Here is a 17,817-nt window from a genome sequence, read left to right on the forward strand (position 1 = left end):
AACGATGAGAACGGATCGTGCGGCAGCTGAATTTTGGTTGTATATTTATTTCGTGCCGTCGAATCGCTTCGCTAAGCTGACTTTTTGACTTTTTCGTGTAGTTTGCACTCGAAAGGAGAAAGAAATCAGCCGAAATATATCCCCCGAAGATATTGGCGATAGCCCGGTTGGCGTATATATTCCAGTGAATCGGTGGATTGCCAGCAAAGCAGCCAAAAGCAAGAACAACATCGAAAAACGTTTCGTCACGCTGAGAGAGCAGTGGAATTTTTTCGCAACAAATACAATTAAAAGTTGCACGCAGAAGTGGAGGAAGAGGCGACGAAAGTCAGAAAATCAATTTGTGAATAATACGAAATCGGTGCAAGATAAGTTCCCGTGTGAAATTGCTTTTTCGGCGATTGGATTTTCATCGATTTTGCAAAGGGAAAACAGGTTGGTTTTCATTCTCTCTCTTTCCACCCCACCCCCAAAAATCACATTTCTTTGATTTTTCTGATTTTGCAACTGGTTCTAAAAAAGAATCGTTGCTCATTCTGTGTTGTTTCGTTTGATTTCTTGAGTTTGAGCTGCTTTTTGGCCTTCTGCTTTTTAGCATTTCATTCGTTGCGAAAATTTGTATGAAAATACCGGCTTGTTGTCATCTGTGCCAAAGAGAGCGAGAGAGTGGGAAGAGAGCGCGAGCGACGGTGACTCAGTAACTGTGCTTGTGGTTGTGTGAGGTTATGCGTGTCACAAACAGTAAAGGTCAAAAAAGTAAGGTGCCTAACACAGATTGGTGGAATATTTCAAATAAATTTCAACTATGGTAATAAATGTTATTTTATGAATACCTTTGGAGGCTAGGAAGCATTTTAAAAATTATTTCTTGTCCCATAAAGTAATTTGAATTGTATTTCCGAACTGTTTTAATAGTTTAAGCAAATTGTCTTCATTTAAAAGTGTAATCAATCTATTACTTTACCCATTCATTATTCAATTATGCGGAGTGCAAGAAATTTCCAGAATAAGTATGGAATTTTGAGTACGATTGCGCTCACCGCTGCTGTGCGTTCAACTGGAATTGGAACACACGCGTAGCATATTGGAAACACTCGCGTCCAGCCATATTGCGACACTGGCCGACTTGATTGAATTGCTTGCATTTCTCTTAATTGATACGAACTTCAAATGGACGGGTCCTCAATTAGTGGCGATTATTTTTTTCTGCTTTCCCATTTCACTCGGACATTTTCGCAGTTGTGGGTGCAGCAGCTGTTCTTTCAAATTCCCGCGCAATTTGCATTTTCAATTGCATTCAGCGAAAGGGACGGACAGCGAAAGATTATGCAATATGCATTCATTTAGCGTGTTATCATCTTTTATTGCCGCCGGCTGTTATTGCAACTAGTTTTTGTCGGTACACATCACTAAGGTTAATTTTCACACACTAATTCCTGAAGGTTAACCATAATTTCAGTTAAGAGGGTAGATTCAATTTGTGATCCATGCGGAAGCTCTTTTGTTATTGTCATACCAAAAAAAAAAGACTAAGCTACTAGAAATGACTTTTCAAGTGTTTGGTTTAAAAGGATTAGTAGGTACATATGTGGTCACTTACCACACTGGATTTTAGAATCTTGTAGAAATCTAAATGCTGTCTTTTGAATATTAAGATATTTCAAACTAGACATAACCTATAGTGTTGTTATAAATAAATAATATCTATCTTATGTAAAAAATGCAAATGATTTGCTTAGAATTTAATAAATGCCTACTAGTTTACACACATATCCTACCCTTTAGCGTCAATACGCTAATTGTCGGCCAATGATTACACAATTAACAAAAACAAACTGCTAAATACAAAGACTATTAGAAAATATTGCTCTGAAACGCAAATCGGGAATTAAAAAGCAAATAGCCACAACAATCAACACCTTTACTGAAAGTAACTAACTTCTTCACTGGCTAAAATATTGTTTTTTCTCACTGAAAATTATCAAAAGATATTCTAATATTCATAATATGCAAAATGTCTAGATTTATTTGCCTTAAGCAGTTTCAAAAATGTTACTTTTCACGTGAGAACCCTTTTCTGATTCGCTAGAAATTCGTTTTAATCGATTCGATGATGGTAAGGAAGGTGTGAAGATGTGCCAAATAAAAAGAGTTTCAAATTTGCTATGGGCCAATACACCGCTCTAATAGCCAAAGAATTTCACATGCCAGCTGCGTGGCAGAGTCGCGTGGCTGTGGCAAATAAAATCGCCATTTAATGCCAATAACAATGGGATTTGGAAACCGCTGCTAATTTGATTGATCAACGGGCCTTTTGAGGCGCAATGCACACAGTGCCATAATCGTGCCATTTACACCTGTTGTCCGACCAAGTGGCAACTGCCCGTCCTGCCGATTGCCAATTTGCCTTTCTAATTAGTTGCATCCCGTGTCGTCAATTTATGCTCGATGCGCCGTCCAATGGACGCCCATCTTCGATGATTGCTTAGATTAGTTGTCTATTGGCCATGTGACATCGTGAGAACCACGTGCAAGTGTCGTCCCATCTAATTGCCACTTGCTCGGGACTCACACTTCCAACACATTCAACGCATTCCATGTCCATTTTACAATTCAATATTACAATCAATATTGTATAATCCGTAGTTACATGTTGCATACAGGTGCTTCAATCACATACCCTGACCATCTTTCAGTTTGAATACTATTGCTAATAATATTTATACAATTCTATTGATTGAGTGTTTTTATTTGTTATTGTTTGTATGACATTCCTGGCTAGTTCTTTGTGGGGTCAGACTCTGACAGCTTGTACTATATTTAGTGGCACTTGAAGTACGATTAGTTGAAGGGGCCTCTCATATAAATGCAATCAGGCGATAAGATTGATGAAAGAGCATACAACCAGAAGAATTTAGTAGAATATTGTATTTAAAATTATGATAGGTAACACATTAATTCCCCTTTTTATTCCCCTAAATCACTCAAATAATTAGATGTTTGTTTTTTTTTTTGCATTTACCACGCATTTCACATTTTGTATTTGCTGTGAGGACGTCTGAAATCTCAACATATGTCACACATTTAAGCGCATTTGTTTGTCTTGCATGTCATTTTGTTGTCCACACAGATTTCGAACTTAATGCGCTCACAATTTTCTATTTTGCTCTCGTTTTATGCGGCTAGAAAATGTTTTTAATGGGTTTTACAGCACGTGCCGCCTGTTTTTGTCCACTGGTATTTGTTATTATTATTATTGTATGTGGCAAATGCGCAGCATAACCTTTTGTTTATAATTTATGGCAGTTATTAAAGTACGCAGCTGTTTTGTCTATTGAAAAAGCGATATCACAGTTCGTAAAGAAAATAGCACAGTGCTTGTGATTAATGTTTTGAAAAACCTATCGTTGTCATTTTGATGTGTATCTTTTGGAATTATTGGTTGCATATCTTAAGAATAGCATAGACATGAAAAATTAATTTATAGGTAAAGATTACTAATGAGAATCGTAAGATTTAGACCAAGGCATCTCTGCTTACTTGAATTTTTTTGGTTATTTTTTTTTTAGGTTTTTTCTTTATTATTATTACTATTATTTGGGGTAAATAACAAAACGAACAAACATCTGTATTGACTGGTAAAATATTTATTTTGAAGTATCGAAGCTCAGACGTCACCAAAATGTGGCAAAGACGTCAATAATAGGATTTTAGCACATGTCGCCTTGGTTTTATTCTCTGTCAAAGACCATAAAAGGGAAATTCTTAGAAAAATATAAGAGACTTTGCGCAATTGATTACTATGCATTCTGGCGATGCTCACATTGTATTTTCTTTGGCAGCAGTTGGTTAGAAATTAGTCGACCTATTTGGCCATTTTAATATTCCTGTACGCCATTCGCTTAATTGGTGGCAACAGGTGCCACACCTGCGCCTCTCTCTCGCCCCCCCCCCTTCTACCGCCAAAAGAAAACGCCACAGAAATTGGTGGCATCTCGATGCGATGCTGCACTGGTGGCCATCGGCTGCTCATAATTTATTTGCATGCGGGATAAGTTTATATTTATTGGCATGAAGATAAGTTTTGTTGGCTGCACATTCGAGACTCGTTTATTTTTAGCCCCCCCGCCAACGAAAAGTGTTGGGAAAAACGTTAATAAATTATTCGCAAATTATTTACAAATCAAAATTTATGTGCTCTAATTATTTATTATTTATTTGTCGCCCCCTCTTGAAAATTATTTACCATTCGCTTGGCTCTGATCCCTTACATGATGAACGTTGATGGAGATTTTCACCTAGAATGCATGATTGCTTGCGATTAATAAATTATTTTCAAATAAGTACACTTTATCGTGCATTATTTATTATAATTTCTTGTTCAATAGTTTTTTATTTACGCCCCCATTGAAACCATTTGTTTAATCGCTATCTAAATTAACAATTTCTAAAATGTTCTTTTCATTTTTTTTTTAGGTTTTAAGAGGAGAACTGGTAAGTTCATACTGTGAACCTAACTTTTTATATAGTAGATCCATAAAATTAAACTAGAATGGCAAGCATTAACTGGCTTCTTAGATAAAAGTGCAACTAGAAGATTTATTTATTAAAGATAGTTAGTTTTTGGTTTGTTTGTTGTATGCATTAAGGTTTAGCGTGATTTACAAATATTTTAGTTTCACAACAATTAGTCATCGTAATGGGGATTTCATAATAAAGTCATTAAGAAAGCACGCTGCTATAGAAGTTCGTCTCGTTCGGCAGACGAAACGCATTAAAGCGAAATGCAATCGGCGACTGTGAAATCTAAATGGTGATCTAAAATCGAATTTAAATTGATATAGGTAGAAGGCACAGTGGGGTTTTTTCGGGGCTTTTGGGGGTGGGGAATCAATCCGGTGGATCACGTTCTGCTCGGCGCTAATCGCTCAATTTGCCTCACTGCTAGCACGCGGAAATGTGTGGGAGGGCATTCGAAAGCGTTTCAGTCGCAAAAAAAAAAGACGGTGACATGCACTGGGAAAAATGGTAATTGAATTGCATAACATGGTCATTCCATGAAAGCTACATCATTCACATGTTAAATAATATTACGCCTTGAAAGTAACTAGTCCATCTAGTTACTCGCCACTCGTTCTAATCGAACGAGCACAGCTAGTTTACTCTTGTGAAGCACTTCGTTACTACTTGGAATGCTGCCGTGTGAGTGTGATATTGCTGCATATATTTCTGCATTTCCTATAGAGTAATCATTGAAAATAATTCAAAATATCATTTGCCAGTGCATTGAATGCGGGCACAGTGAGGCAATGCTAATTAAATTTCGCTAGTCGGGGCACGGCGCCCTCAGTCTTAATTTGTTTGCATGCTCGGTCGAGCGGAAAAACAACAACAAATTGGCATAATGATCTTGTACGATCAGCGGAAACATGATGATGATCACCAGCATCGCCACGATCTGAACTGAACTGACTGACTGACATGCGGACTTGTTCCTCCTCCGTCGTTCGCTCGTTCGTTCAATTGCTATTTTGACTTTGAACTTGCGTCGCTCTGTAATTTACAATTTCTGCACCAAAGGAGAAGGCTTGCCCCAATCCGCACTATAGTACAATCCCGTACACCATTTCCTACCCACTCATGTGACGTTCAGAGATTTAAATTTAGCCACAATGACCACCAGGGAAAGAACGAAACTATCACTGGGCTCCACGCTTAATATGGAACGAAATTTCAATTGCGATTGCTATTTTTAGGCATTGTCAACGCGCCGTCTCGGCTTTACGATTTATGTACATATATCTCTCATCTTTTGCATATCGAGGGGCGGCAACATTAAGCCCCGCGATTGTGCGACTTGTGGCAAGGTTACTTCATATGAGATCTCCATACTGAACTAGGTACACAAGCAATTCCAACTTCAACTTATTGATTTTGAAACAAGAAGGCTTAATTCTTAATTGCTTGAATTGATGTTGGGTTGTCTTTACAAAATTTCTCAAAAGATCGCTGCACATTTTTGACACGCTTAATTTGTTTTTTATTTAAACAAAACCTTGCTGTCTCTGGCAATAAAACAAAAGAGCAATTAACGCGGCTCATTTAGTTTTAGTTTTGAATAATAATGCGCGACAATTATGTTTGTCATATGACTTCCGAATACATTAACTTCCTGCATTTGCGCAGCTTTTTGAACTCAATGAACTGAAATACCCTCGAGCTCGACAAAATGTTTTGCGTACAAGAATATTGATTTATTTACTGCTGTTTTTTTATTTTTAATTTCTTGCGAAAAAATGACTTGCGAGTGCAAAAGTCCCAAACGTCCTTGCCTTGAGAAATCGACCGACTGAGCAGAAATCACATGAGATGTTGACCAGCAAATTGAACCGAGCATGTGAGCATTGATTTCGCTGATGGGCGATGGCACATGGCACATATTTTGAATTTTTTTTAAGAAATATACTATGCGCATTTGTTTATACAAATGTATAGAGTTTCACGAACAACGCGTCGATCTGCAATATACTTTTAAAAATATATCTTTCATGGGATTTTATAGTATTAGACTTTTTAAAGCAAGTTTGTTCATTAAATGTATCTCGATTGCTTAGAAAACATTTTACTAGTACAAGACTATAAAGAAAATATGCATTTTAATAATATTTTTCTATAGCTGGTTGTATACAAATATACAAAAGTATATCCACTGTAGTTTTTAGTATACTAAATAGGTTCGTTTCGGTTCATTCATCATAGCTGGCCCCCAGCTCGTGGTCATTAATGAGTTTTCCTCATTTTGATGTCACCGACGTCACGCAAGTGAAAAATTTCACAGAGTTTATGACCAACGCCTAGTATTAGTATTGTGAGTAGTATATCTACATATGTATGTAGAAAGCGAAATATTTGGGGCTCAGGAATATGGGGTTCAACCTTTGGCCCACCCACACACGTGTCGAATGGCATTGGGCGCTAATTAAATCGCTGGTTTTTTCGGCTTCTTTTTTTTTTGCGCTCTTCGAGTGTCAAAACTTTTTGAGGGCGTTCGATCACTTGACTCGAATCGCCGGTGCGCATAAAAAGTAACCCAGCGTACAATTATAGATATATTTACGATTTTGCACAGCCTGACAGATTTCACACATTTCGATACACAAGCTCTGTTGGCTTGGATACAACAAATTCCCTTGTTAAAAATAAGATTAAAGCAAAAAGTAGGAAAATAAGGCAGCACACTTTGACTATAAACAAGAATTTAAAAATACACATCCCATAAGCCGTATGCAAATTGCTAAAATAATAATAACATCAAACTTGCGCATGTCTTTGTCGATGAAGAAGAATTACCTGGGTACAGTGCTGCTAAAAACCAGGGTAAACATGGTTGAAAGACGTCTATAAGAAAAGAGAGGTCTTACCAAAGACAGTCCTCTTGAGGATAGAAAGAGATACGTTGTATCTCCAAGATATGAAGAATCTACATTTATAGATCTATGAATATCCTAGTACTTACTTGTAAAAAGCAACTTTTACTCACAATTCGCGACACAAGGACTTCCTGTTAATTATAAAAGTTGGTGATATGTTGTTTTTCTATTTCGTATCAAACGAAATTTGTAGAACCCGCTAGAACGGAACTAGGAACAATTGCCTATGCAAATTCCCGAAAATCCCCTGCCGAAGGTATTTAAATTTTAAGTGGAAGCCAAGGCAATCACTCATGCATGTTAGTTATCAGCTGGGCTTTGGCCATAAAGCCCGGCAAATCCGAGCTTACGTCAACCGACATACGTAGATACATAGATACACCTGGTGTTACAGATACAGATAGAGATACAAAGACACCGATGGGGATACAGAGGCGGATACTAACTACTACTAACTAACGCCAACGCGCGTTGATGGAGGCGGCAAAATTTCGCACATTTCGTACGTTTATTTCGTCGATCGGCAACGGCGTTTTTACTATAGTATATAGTATCGCCTGTCGTCGTGTTCCGCCATTTGTAGAGCTCATTTAATTTTATTGTTGTTTATTGCTAAACGAAACGAAAGCAATGGATGGAAAGGGGAGGGGGTGGAAAAAACAGTTCATTTTAAATGTTTGATTACAACGATTTGTGAAGTTCAGTCGAATTTGTGATTTTCGCGCTGGAGGAGCGGCCCATTCAGCGATCGCGAGCAATGCGATTTGGCGAACTGCAATCGGATCGAATCCCAATCGCAGTTCCGTTGATAACTCAACTCAGTCATTCTCGAGTGTCGCGTGTGATCGAATCTACATCTGTGGCTAAAGATCTTGGCTTAAAAGCAATTTACAGCCAGAACTAAAATCATTTCAGAACTTGAGAAAAAAAAATAGTGACAACCAGACAAAATGCAGTTGCTGAATTTAGTGTGCCTCAAGCAAAGTGGGTTGAAATTTTTGAAAAATCCAACTATATAAATCACGATTACGACACTCAACTTTTCAGCAAATCACAAGCACAAACTAATTTGAAATTCATGTTATCGCCGAAAGTTATTTTCCACATTTGTCATTTATAATCCAAAAATACTGTATGTGCGTGTATTCACGTATCCTTATGCAAATAGCTAAATAAATGATACCTATTTGATAGATAGGAGTGTGAATTTTAAATGCGAATTTGGCAAACCAACTTAAATTGCCAAAACTGAATTCGGTCAGGGGAATCCCCGTTATACTGCTTGTGATTTATATCCAGTCGGGTTCGGGATAATTAAATAATTATTAAAAAATAATTGCCACAAAAAGCTTATAAACATGTCACAACGAAATTTATAATTTACTCAGCAAAAACGACTTTATTAGGATTTATTTGGCTTCCAAAGCAAAAACACTTACTGAGCAAAGAGAGTTGAGGATTCACAAAATACATAGATCAGGGGATTTTCCAAATTTTGTCAGTATATGCAGTATTATAGTATATCCTGTGAAAAGTTCTTAAATTTGTTGATCATTTGGAACCAACAGCGAGAACCAAAACACGAAAAGATCGAAATGAGTATGCGCTATATGAATTCATCAATGCCAGTACAAATACTATATTCCCAAATCAGAACAGCAACTAAATGCAAAAACCAGGAATCAATTACTCTTCTTCCACATGACGTGCTGAAAAGTCGCTGGCATCGGCCAAATTAAAAATCTAATCTAAACAAACAGTCACTTTGGGCACTTGGCACGGCTCAGTACTCATAGCCGCGCACTCATCTACTCAACTAACGGATACATACATAGTATAGATATAGTATCTAGTCATTTGTATTTCATTCTTGCGCGCGATTGCAGTGCGAACTGTGTCAACAATTAATGCGAAGCGATATTGCAACTGCAATTCAAAGTTCAAGCAACTCGTTAATGTGTCAATATTGAAATTACAAATGTCGTTAAATTCATTTCCATCGAGACGTTTTATAAATACACTCACGTGTATTTTTGTAATTTATCTGATTCTTCTATATTAAGGCTGTCGCATATTTGCAAAACGCAACAGAGTGCAATAAACGGAAAATGTGTTAAGCGAATGAGATATTTATGCGTATTCATTTACCTGAGCTAATGAGAGGATCCATTAGCTGGATTGTGAGGTGATTAGGTAACTGAATCACGCTGATTCTTAAATTGCCAACTTTAGTACACCTAAATTATAATTATATGTGTGGAAAATTTCGTTAATTGTTTTGAATGAAACAATTTATAGTTAATTACTACCATTAACAGAAGTAACACAAGCTATACGAAAACTCAATTGAAAATCGCAGTATTACATTAAATTTATTTAAAAAATAAAAGAGTTACCAAATACTTTACCAATGCTCAGAGCCACTCTAAGTATTACCAAACAACTTTGAATGTGGTAACCAAACCTTTTGCAAATTCTTGAACACAATTTTGTTTAAGATTAGAATAGAGTATATTTCGAATCTTTCTCTTGAGCTGCTTTCCATTTTCCGATCCATTTGGATTCATACGCACCCAAAAACCTGCCTCTTTCCGCACGGCGAGACACTTTGCCATGGCCGAACTGCATTGGAAATTATATGCAAATAGCCAACGAGACGGAGACGTTCTAAAAATAAATAGACCACGCAAAAATCAGTATCAGTATTGTGTGTGTGCGCGCGCGAATATCTTATTTTTATAAGTCTTCAGTCTTCGTTCTTCGACCATGGCGCATTTTTATGCAGAGCAGAACAGAATTTAGCGCTATGGCCAAATGCAAACTGACGATCCCATAATCAACCTATAGATACATTTGTATCTATCTAGATGTCCGCCTGGGTTTTATGGATGGGCTGTTGTGGATGCAATTTATGAATTTTCCATGATGACTGTGCGGGCTTCCCCCCACAAATTAACCCCCTTTCCAGTATGTTAACCCAGTTATCTTGCCCAGCAAGATAACGGAATGGAAAAAGAGTAAAAGCGAGAGAGAGTGAGATACTGGATTCCACTTTTGTATCTGGGTGCGGTATGGAAAGCACATACATATGTCTGCTGTATCTATGCTCCACTTTTTGGGACTCTGGGTCTTTATTGTTGCTAATTGTTCTCGCTTGTTGTTATTATTGCCGCTGGAAACTTTTTAACTTATCGTGCGCGTCAGAGCTGATAAAATCCGAGTACACGAGGCGCAGGGAAAATTGGTGGGGGCAAACAAAAGAAAAACCTTACAAATTGTGCAATTGCCAGTGGGTCAGCATCGCCTAAACATCGTGCAAATAACATGGAATGTAGAAAAAAGTAGTTTCTATATTTTTGAACTATTATTCCAATTTATTTTTACCAGAAACAAAATTGAGGTTCATATTTAGCATTTTGAAATTACAGTTTTTATTCAATTTTTTTTTTTATCGAAACAATTTTTTATCGCTAATAACAGATAGTTTTCATCTATGACGCCCACTGTGCGGCTCTTAACCCGCTCTCACTGGCGCTCTCTACCTCTCTGCTTCCTCATTCTCAACCAGCACCCCCGCCCCACCGCCCTTCTTTTCTGTTGTTGATATTTACTCAATAAATTTATTTTTGTATATTTCTAGTTTCAGCTTTCCACACTAGCATAATACCCTTCAGTCGTTTGGCTTATGCATATTTCAAAGTACTAACCCCCATATTCGTGGAGATCTTGATTTAAGAATCTATATAAGACATTTAAATCCGCAGAATTCTGGAAAGCAAAGCTTTAAGACGAAATTATTTAGTGGTAGGGTATCCGATGCTCGCATAATACAACTTTCTGTGCTTTTCTCTCATATTCATGTTGTTTTTGCCACAAGCCGTTGTTACGACGTCGACGTCGCCTGCGCTGCTATTGGCTTTGCCATTGCGTTTGTTGTTCTGCTTTTGTGCGCTCATTTGTTGCGCGGCTTTTGAAGCGATCGCTACGCCGAAAAAACGACACTAGTCGCAGTCGCGCCGGCGTGTGGAGCAGAATACAAAAAAAAAGTAGCAGCAACGAGAATCGTGTAATTATTTCTTCAGCATTTGGCGTAAATTGTTTTGATTTCCTTGCCGAGAAATCAATAAAGCCCTAAATGAAAATTTATTGAACTTCCAAACGTGTGCGTGTGTGTGTGTGTGTGTAAAGTCGTGTGACAATGCTTATCAGTTGCACATGATCGTGTGTCTCTCCCGCGTTCTCTTCTCTCTCTCTCTTTCTCCAACTACTCTTGGTATTGATTAATTGTGAAATTTGTCTGCATAAATAAAATCATTTACTCACACTTTCCAGTTAAATTCATATTTGTCATTGATTTAAGCTTAAATTTGAGTTTTGTTTAAACGCTTTTTGTTTAGATCTTCATAGTTTTCTGTTTTTGTTTTGAGTTTTTGACTTGTCATCGAGTTTTCAAATTCCAAAATCGACGTTTTGTTTTAAATCTTCAATCACTGTCATAAGAAAAGTATTCAAGTGTATCTGTGAAAATTAGCTTAACTTAGCTTTCTCTTCTACCATTTTAAAATGGTTTTCTGCTTAAATTAGCTTTCTTAATTTTATTTTTGGTTGCCAAGTGTTTTTAAAGGCCATTTCCTGTCTCCCCCCGCTTCGCATTTTGTTTGTTGTGTAAACATTTAGATATTTTTTGTTTTCCTGCGGCGTTATTCTTTATTTGAATTGGCCTAAGTGTTAAATTGCGAAATTCGCCAAGTATGTTGTTGGTCCAAAAAGTTAGTTGGTTTAATTAAGTGGCACATGACACGTCCGATAACTGGAAACGCGTTTTCTTTATCGCTGCTGTCACAGTTATCGAATTGCTCTTGTTCTTCTTACCGTTTTTAACCGCAAGCTTATCGTGTTCGGGTTTTTCGATGTAATCAAAATGAAGGAGGCAAATAAAGGAAAGCTGAAATTGTAAACATTTAGTTGAAAACTTAATTACAATTTCCACACACATTATCTTTGTTGTATAGCTCTGTTATTTTTGTTGTCGTTATTTGTTGCTATAAATAGCTCAATGCGGTCATTGGTCCCTCTCGCACACTTCTCTCTTTCTCTCTCTCTCTCTCTGTTCATTCCATGCGATTGAACTTTTTTTATGTTGCGTGGAAGAGAGCATGAGCGTCGAAGAGAAAGACAATTTAAGAGAGCGCAGATCGCACTTATGAATACAGTCGTGGGCGAAAAAAGTTAAACAATAGCCGAACAGTCGGAATCTCAGATAGTGCTCCACACATAATATACATGCAGTAAAATCTTATCAGCAAAACGTGGAAAAATTTATCATATTGTGAAGGGGGAAGAAAGCGGGTATGAATATAACTATTCCCAGTAAGACATGTGTCGAACGTTAAACAAACGTTTTTGTAAACAATTCAGGGTAATTCCCCCAAATATTTGTTGTATTCATTCAATGTACGTGTGCGACAATATGAACTTTTTAACAACTTCCGAATGTATTATAGTCTAAATTGAAGTGATTACTAACTCATCATACACTTTAATCCGGTAATCAATCCCTTTCCACACCTTGCATTCGGAACCGGGATTCCTTCGTTAAATCCCGATATTCACAACTAGATTTTCCCAAAAACTTCCTGAATCCACCTTGGGCAGCTCGTTGATCATCTTCCACGTAGATCAGTTGACATTTGTTTAACGATAAACCAAGGCAAGGTCCCTAACTTTACCCCGTTCTGATTTTTTTCTCCACTTGCAGAGGTGGCACACATCGCCAACAACAACAACAACCAGAACCAAAGCAAAGAATCCCAAGAAAGAGATCCGAAGGATACAGGAATCTTTGGATGTTTTGCCAAGAAGGAAGAGCAGCAGCATAATCCTAAAAAGAAACAATCAGAAGGACCCAGAGAGAGTTCCAACTCGGGCAGCTATAAAGTCCAGCAAACGGAGCAAGAACAACGAAGGGAATCGGAGAACGAGCATCCATCCGTTTACCGCCAGCAGGACGAGGAGTTTCATCCGATAAAAAAGGAGGAGCCCCAGAAAACCCCACCCATATCCAAGCAACCCCGTCCGCGGAATACCCCAAGATCGCAAAGTCAGCCGGCTATTAACAACCGACGACGTCCAGGAACCCCGCCGCCTCACACAGTCGCACCTGGAAACGGAACCGCAAGCAGCAGGAGCATGACCTCCATACCCGCCAATCTGTCTAGCAATAATGTTGCTGGTGCAGCAACCTTACCAGGAGCTGCGGCACCGCCAGAGAAATATACATGGCCGAACTCCAAGGACGATTACGAGCTGAGGGACGTCATTGGTGTGGGTGCCACAGCCGTTGTCCATGGGGCTTACTGTATTCCAAGGAACGAGAAGTGCGCCATTAAGCGCATCAACCTGGAGAAGTGGAACACATCGATGGACGAGCTGCTCAAGGAGATTCAGGCCATGTCCTCCTGTTTTCACGAGAACGTGGTGACCTATCACACCTCATTTGTGGTTAGGGAAGAGCTCTGGTTGGTGCTAAGACTTCTAGAAGGCGGTTCTTTGCTGGACATCATCAAGCACAAGATGCGAACGTCCAACTGCAAACAGGGTGTCTTCGACGAAGCCACCATTGCCACGGTACTGAAGGAAGTCCTAAAGGGATTGGAATATTTCCATTCGAACGGGCAAATCCATCGTGATATCAAGGCCGGCAATATTTTGATTGGTGACGATGGCACCATTCAAATCGCTGACTTCGGTGTGAGTGCATGGCTGGCCACTGGCAGGGATTTGTCCAGGCAGAAAGTGCGCCACACCTTTGTGGGCACACCGTGTTGGATGGCTCCCGAGGTGATGGAGCAGGATCATGGCTATGACTTTAAGGCGGACATTTGGTCCTTTGGAATAACAGCTATCGAAATGGCCACGGGCACTGCACCATACCATAAATACCCGCCCATGAAGGTGCTAATGCTGACCCTGCAAAATGATCCGCCCACCTTGGACACGGGTGCGGACGATAAAGATCAATATAAGGCGTATGGCAAGACATTCCGCAAGATGATCGTCGAGTGCTTGCAAAAGGAGCCATCGAAACGTCCCACGGCTAGTGAGCTTTTGAAGCACGCTTTCTTCAAGAAGGCCAAGGATCGCAAATATCTCACCCAGACGTTGCTGCAATCTGGGCCCAGTATGGAGACCAGGGTTCACAAGGCGGCGAAACGCCAACCAGGAGCCTCGGGCCGTTTGCATCGCACGGTGACAGGCGAATGGGTCTGGTCTAGCGAAGAGGAGGACAATGGTGGCTCTGCCACCGGTTCCGGAACAGGAGACAGAAAACATCCATCTTCGGACTCGGATTCCGAGGATAGACCCATGAATCGATTGGAAAGAGCCGACTCATCGGACAGCGACCGGGAAGAGCCTTCTCCCGAAATAACCCACAGTGTTTCCTCAGCCACAGTGACGCCTGGAGCTCCAGCTGCTGCTGGTGCTGGTGCAGCCCAAGAGCTAACAGCTGGCATTGCTCAATTACCACTACCTAGCGAAGCGGCCGGCGAGGCGCCACCAGTCAATCTTGTCCTTCGCATGCGCAACTTGCGACGTGAACTTCACGACATTCGCTTCGAGTTCGTTGTGGGCAAGGACACTGCCGAGGGTATCGCTACAGAACTGGTAGACGCCGGACTCGTTGATGCGCTGGATACCCAACCGATGGCAACGCATCTGGATCAACTGATAGCTGCCAGTGCAACGATGAAAACGATTACTTTCCAATTGAGCTCCGGCGTGCAGCCGGGCGAAGTGCCCGACGAACGATCACTGGTGGGATATGCGCAGATCTCCATCACGGACTAGTGATCTGCCACGGAGCATGCATCACAGCCAACACAACCCATCACAAGAGCATCCCAAACACCAACACCTTCCCTAGCACCATCCCTAGAAAACCAAGCCAGTCTGATGATGATACGTAAGGCCAGGAGGGTAGGGTTCGGGATCATGGATTTTCCCGACTGGAGCCGTTTCTGTTTGCTGCTTTTAGCACTAGACTAGAACTAACTGTATATGCTAGTGATAGATCTTAACGCGAGCCGATCGTTTACCACATAGAGAAACTATCTATACACACGGTATATATGCTAAACAGGATGGGTCGATTTCAACTGATATATTGATATATTTACTATTCTGCTTAAAGTTTTTTTCAATTGGTAACCCCCTATAGTGATCTAAATTGTACTACAACTTTAATATTAAATACTGCAAATTGTTCTTGGGATTTTATATATGCTACCATGGAAATCGGCCCGCCCTGGATTTGTATATATGCTTTACGTACTATATAAATCCTATGCGCATTGTAATTAACCCATGTGCCCAGCCCACTTTTCCCTCGCCCCGCTAAAGTAATTGAAGAATCGTGTACTTATTCGTTTCGTTTGTCTTTAAGTAGCTCTGTACATACACCCCACACGTATATATATATATATATATTGTATGTCTATATATATATATAGCTCTTGGTTTTAATTAGCCCACTGAAATCAGTAGATCCTGATGTAGTAGTCCTGCCTTTATTTATCATTTACCAATCGCTCACCCGCCAGGCGTCTTTAATTTATTCTCTAGCAATTTAAACTACTAATTTTTAAATCGTAGCGCCTAAGTCTTGTTTTTGTTTTACTCTTATTATTTTGTATTTTATTTTATCATTAATTACCACTACTCTGAATACCTACACTAAATGATGTATGAGTTTTCCGATAAGATCGCAAAGGATTTAAACTTAAGTGAGGCCAGAGAGAGAGAAGAAAGGAGTAGAAACTATGATTCAAGCTCTGTAAAACTACCTTGAAGTAAATCGTAAATCAATTACTTTAAAAATGAATAATTTTAAACTTCGTATAGTAAAAAAGGAAAATTACAAAAAAATAGAAACGAAAAGGAATTTAGTTTTGTGTTTTCATTGGAATGGAATTGGTTTTGTTTTGGTTTGGTTTTGGGATTCCAGTTGGAAAAGCATTGTTTACTTTTTAATTTAAATCAAATTGAAAGTTAATTTAAAAAAAAAACTCCTTTGCAAATATTCATCTTTATGAAGCTCAGAAGATGACAGAATAAGATATTCTTACTGCTTAAGCATTCTTTGGCAGAACTAATAATGAATAAGTAACAAGTACAGTGAAGCATTGATTGGGTGGACTTTGTCCTAGCTCACGTAATAAAGAAGCCAGTGTATGCCTGTAATTTTAGACTTTTTAAAGAGCATTGCTGGGCTGCCAGCCACTAAACGAAGAATTTTAGTCCTAGAAAAAAAACCAATACTTGCTAGCGTTTTAAATGCAAAGACCTCTTAGATACTTAGCAATAAAGTTGCTGCAACAAATTAATTTAAATGGAGTTTTAACCCAGATAGACTGTTATCAATTGTATACGAGAAACTCGAATAAAAATCACATTTGGCTCCTAATAGTTATGATATTTACATATGTATGTAGGTACAAAATTATCAAGTGGAAAGTTTCGAAAGTATACATATATCTAGGATCTGAGGATTTTGCCATCAAGCTACCATCTACGAATTTCTGCTACAACAATTTCAGCCATGTCCGACTACTTCGAGGAACTGGGTCATGAACCCACTGGACCACTGGGCGCAAACGATTTGGCCAGAAATCTAAAGCGCCTTCAGGTTTTGGCCATCATGAATGGCATCGATATGGAGATCGAGGTGCCAGAGGCCTCCAAGCGAGCCATTCTGGAGCTACCAGTTCATGAAATCGTCAAATCGGACGAGGGCGGCGATTTGGAGTGCTCTGTGTGCAAGGAGCCAGCTGAAGAGGGCCAGAAGTACAGGATCCTTCCATGCAAGCACGAGTTCCACGAGGAGTGCATCCTGCTCTGGCTGAAGAAGGTACATACATACGTAGATAAGTTATCAAAATAGAATCTTATGCTTATGTTTAAAAATGTTCCTATTAACTATATTCTGTTTTGAATCTTGCAGACGAATTCCTGTCCTCTGTGTCGCTATGAACTGGAAACTGATGATCCTGTTTACGAGGAGTTGCGCAGGTTTAGGCAGGATGAAGCTAACCGACGGGAGCGGGAGAACACTCTTTTGGATTCCATGTTCGGCTAACTTGGAGTTAATCGATTCGACAGCGGTATTTGGTCAAATTTGTAGTATGTTAAAATAAAGGTGCTTAAGGGAAAAAAGTCTTTTATTGGGAAGAGATTGGTGTCGTCCGTTTATTATGTTAAAGTAAGTATAATTATCTATTTATTTGGAATATGCCTTTTAAAGAGATCATTTTTGAACTATTCACTGACAATGCCCATCAAATACTCTTCCCACTTTTACTGAGACTAACTGTTCCCACTTTATTGATAA

At 39.1% G+C, this 17,817-nt stretch overlaps 2 protein-coding genes across 11 annotated transcripts; both read left to right on the forward strand.

Annotated features, from left to right (window-relative positions):
* On the forward strand, positions 1–16,369 carry fray (frayed). 8 transcript variants are annotated; one of them, NM_001300466.1, is made up of 4 exons: positions 1–36; positions 102–435; positions 4,477–4,494; positions 13,189–16,369. In NM_001300466.1, exon 4 carries the CDS (start codon positions 13,620–13,622, stop codon positions 15,276–15,278), a length of 1,659 nt encoding a protein of 552 aa, NP_001287395.1. In that variant the 5' UTR covers positions 1–36; positions 102–435; positions 4,477–4,494; positions 13,189–13,619; the 3' UTR covers positions 15,279–16,369. The 8 variants fall into 8 exon arrangements, with proteins under 8 accessions (NP_001287395.1, NP_477308.1, NP_001138077.1 ...); NM_057960.4 differs by having other exon boundaries at positions 1–435; positions 13,189–16,363; NM_001316521.1 differs by lacking the exons at positions 1–36; positions 102–435; positions 4,477–4,494 and adding exons at positions 9,189–9,264; positions 9,494–9,615 and having other exon boundaries at positions 13,189–16,363.
* Positions 1–17,636, forward strand: CG7694 (uncharacterized protein). 3 transcript variants are annotated; one of them, NM_142472.4, is made up of 4 exons: positions 1–435; positions 4,477–4,494; positions 17,027–17,337; positions 17,431–17,636. In NM_142472.4, exons 3-4 carry the CDS (start codon positions 17,029–17,031, stop codon positions 17,563–17,565), a joined length of 444 nt encoding a protein of 147 aa, NP_650729.1. In that variant the 5' UTR covers positions 1–435; positions 4,477–4,494; positions 17,027–17,028; the 3' UTR covers positions 17,566–17,636. The 3 variants fall into 3 exon arrangements, with proteins under 3 accessions (NP_650729.1, NP_001287394.1, NP_001138076.1); NM_001300465.1 differs by lacking the exons at positions 1–435; positions 4,477–4,494 and adding an exon at positions 11,383–11,496; NM_001144604.1 differs by lacking the exons at positions 1–435; positions 4,477–4,494 and having other exon boundaries at positions 16,904–17,337.
* The last annotated feature ends 181 nt before the right edge of the window (positions 17,637–17,817 follow it).

This window comes from Drosophila melanogaster, chromosome 3R, assembly GCF_000001215.4.
Source record: "Drosophila melanogaster chromosome 3R".
NCBI classification, from domain to species: Eukaryota; Metazoa; Arthropoda; class Insecta; order Diptera; family Drosophilidae; genus Drosophila; species Drosophila melanogaster.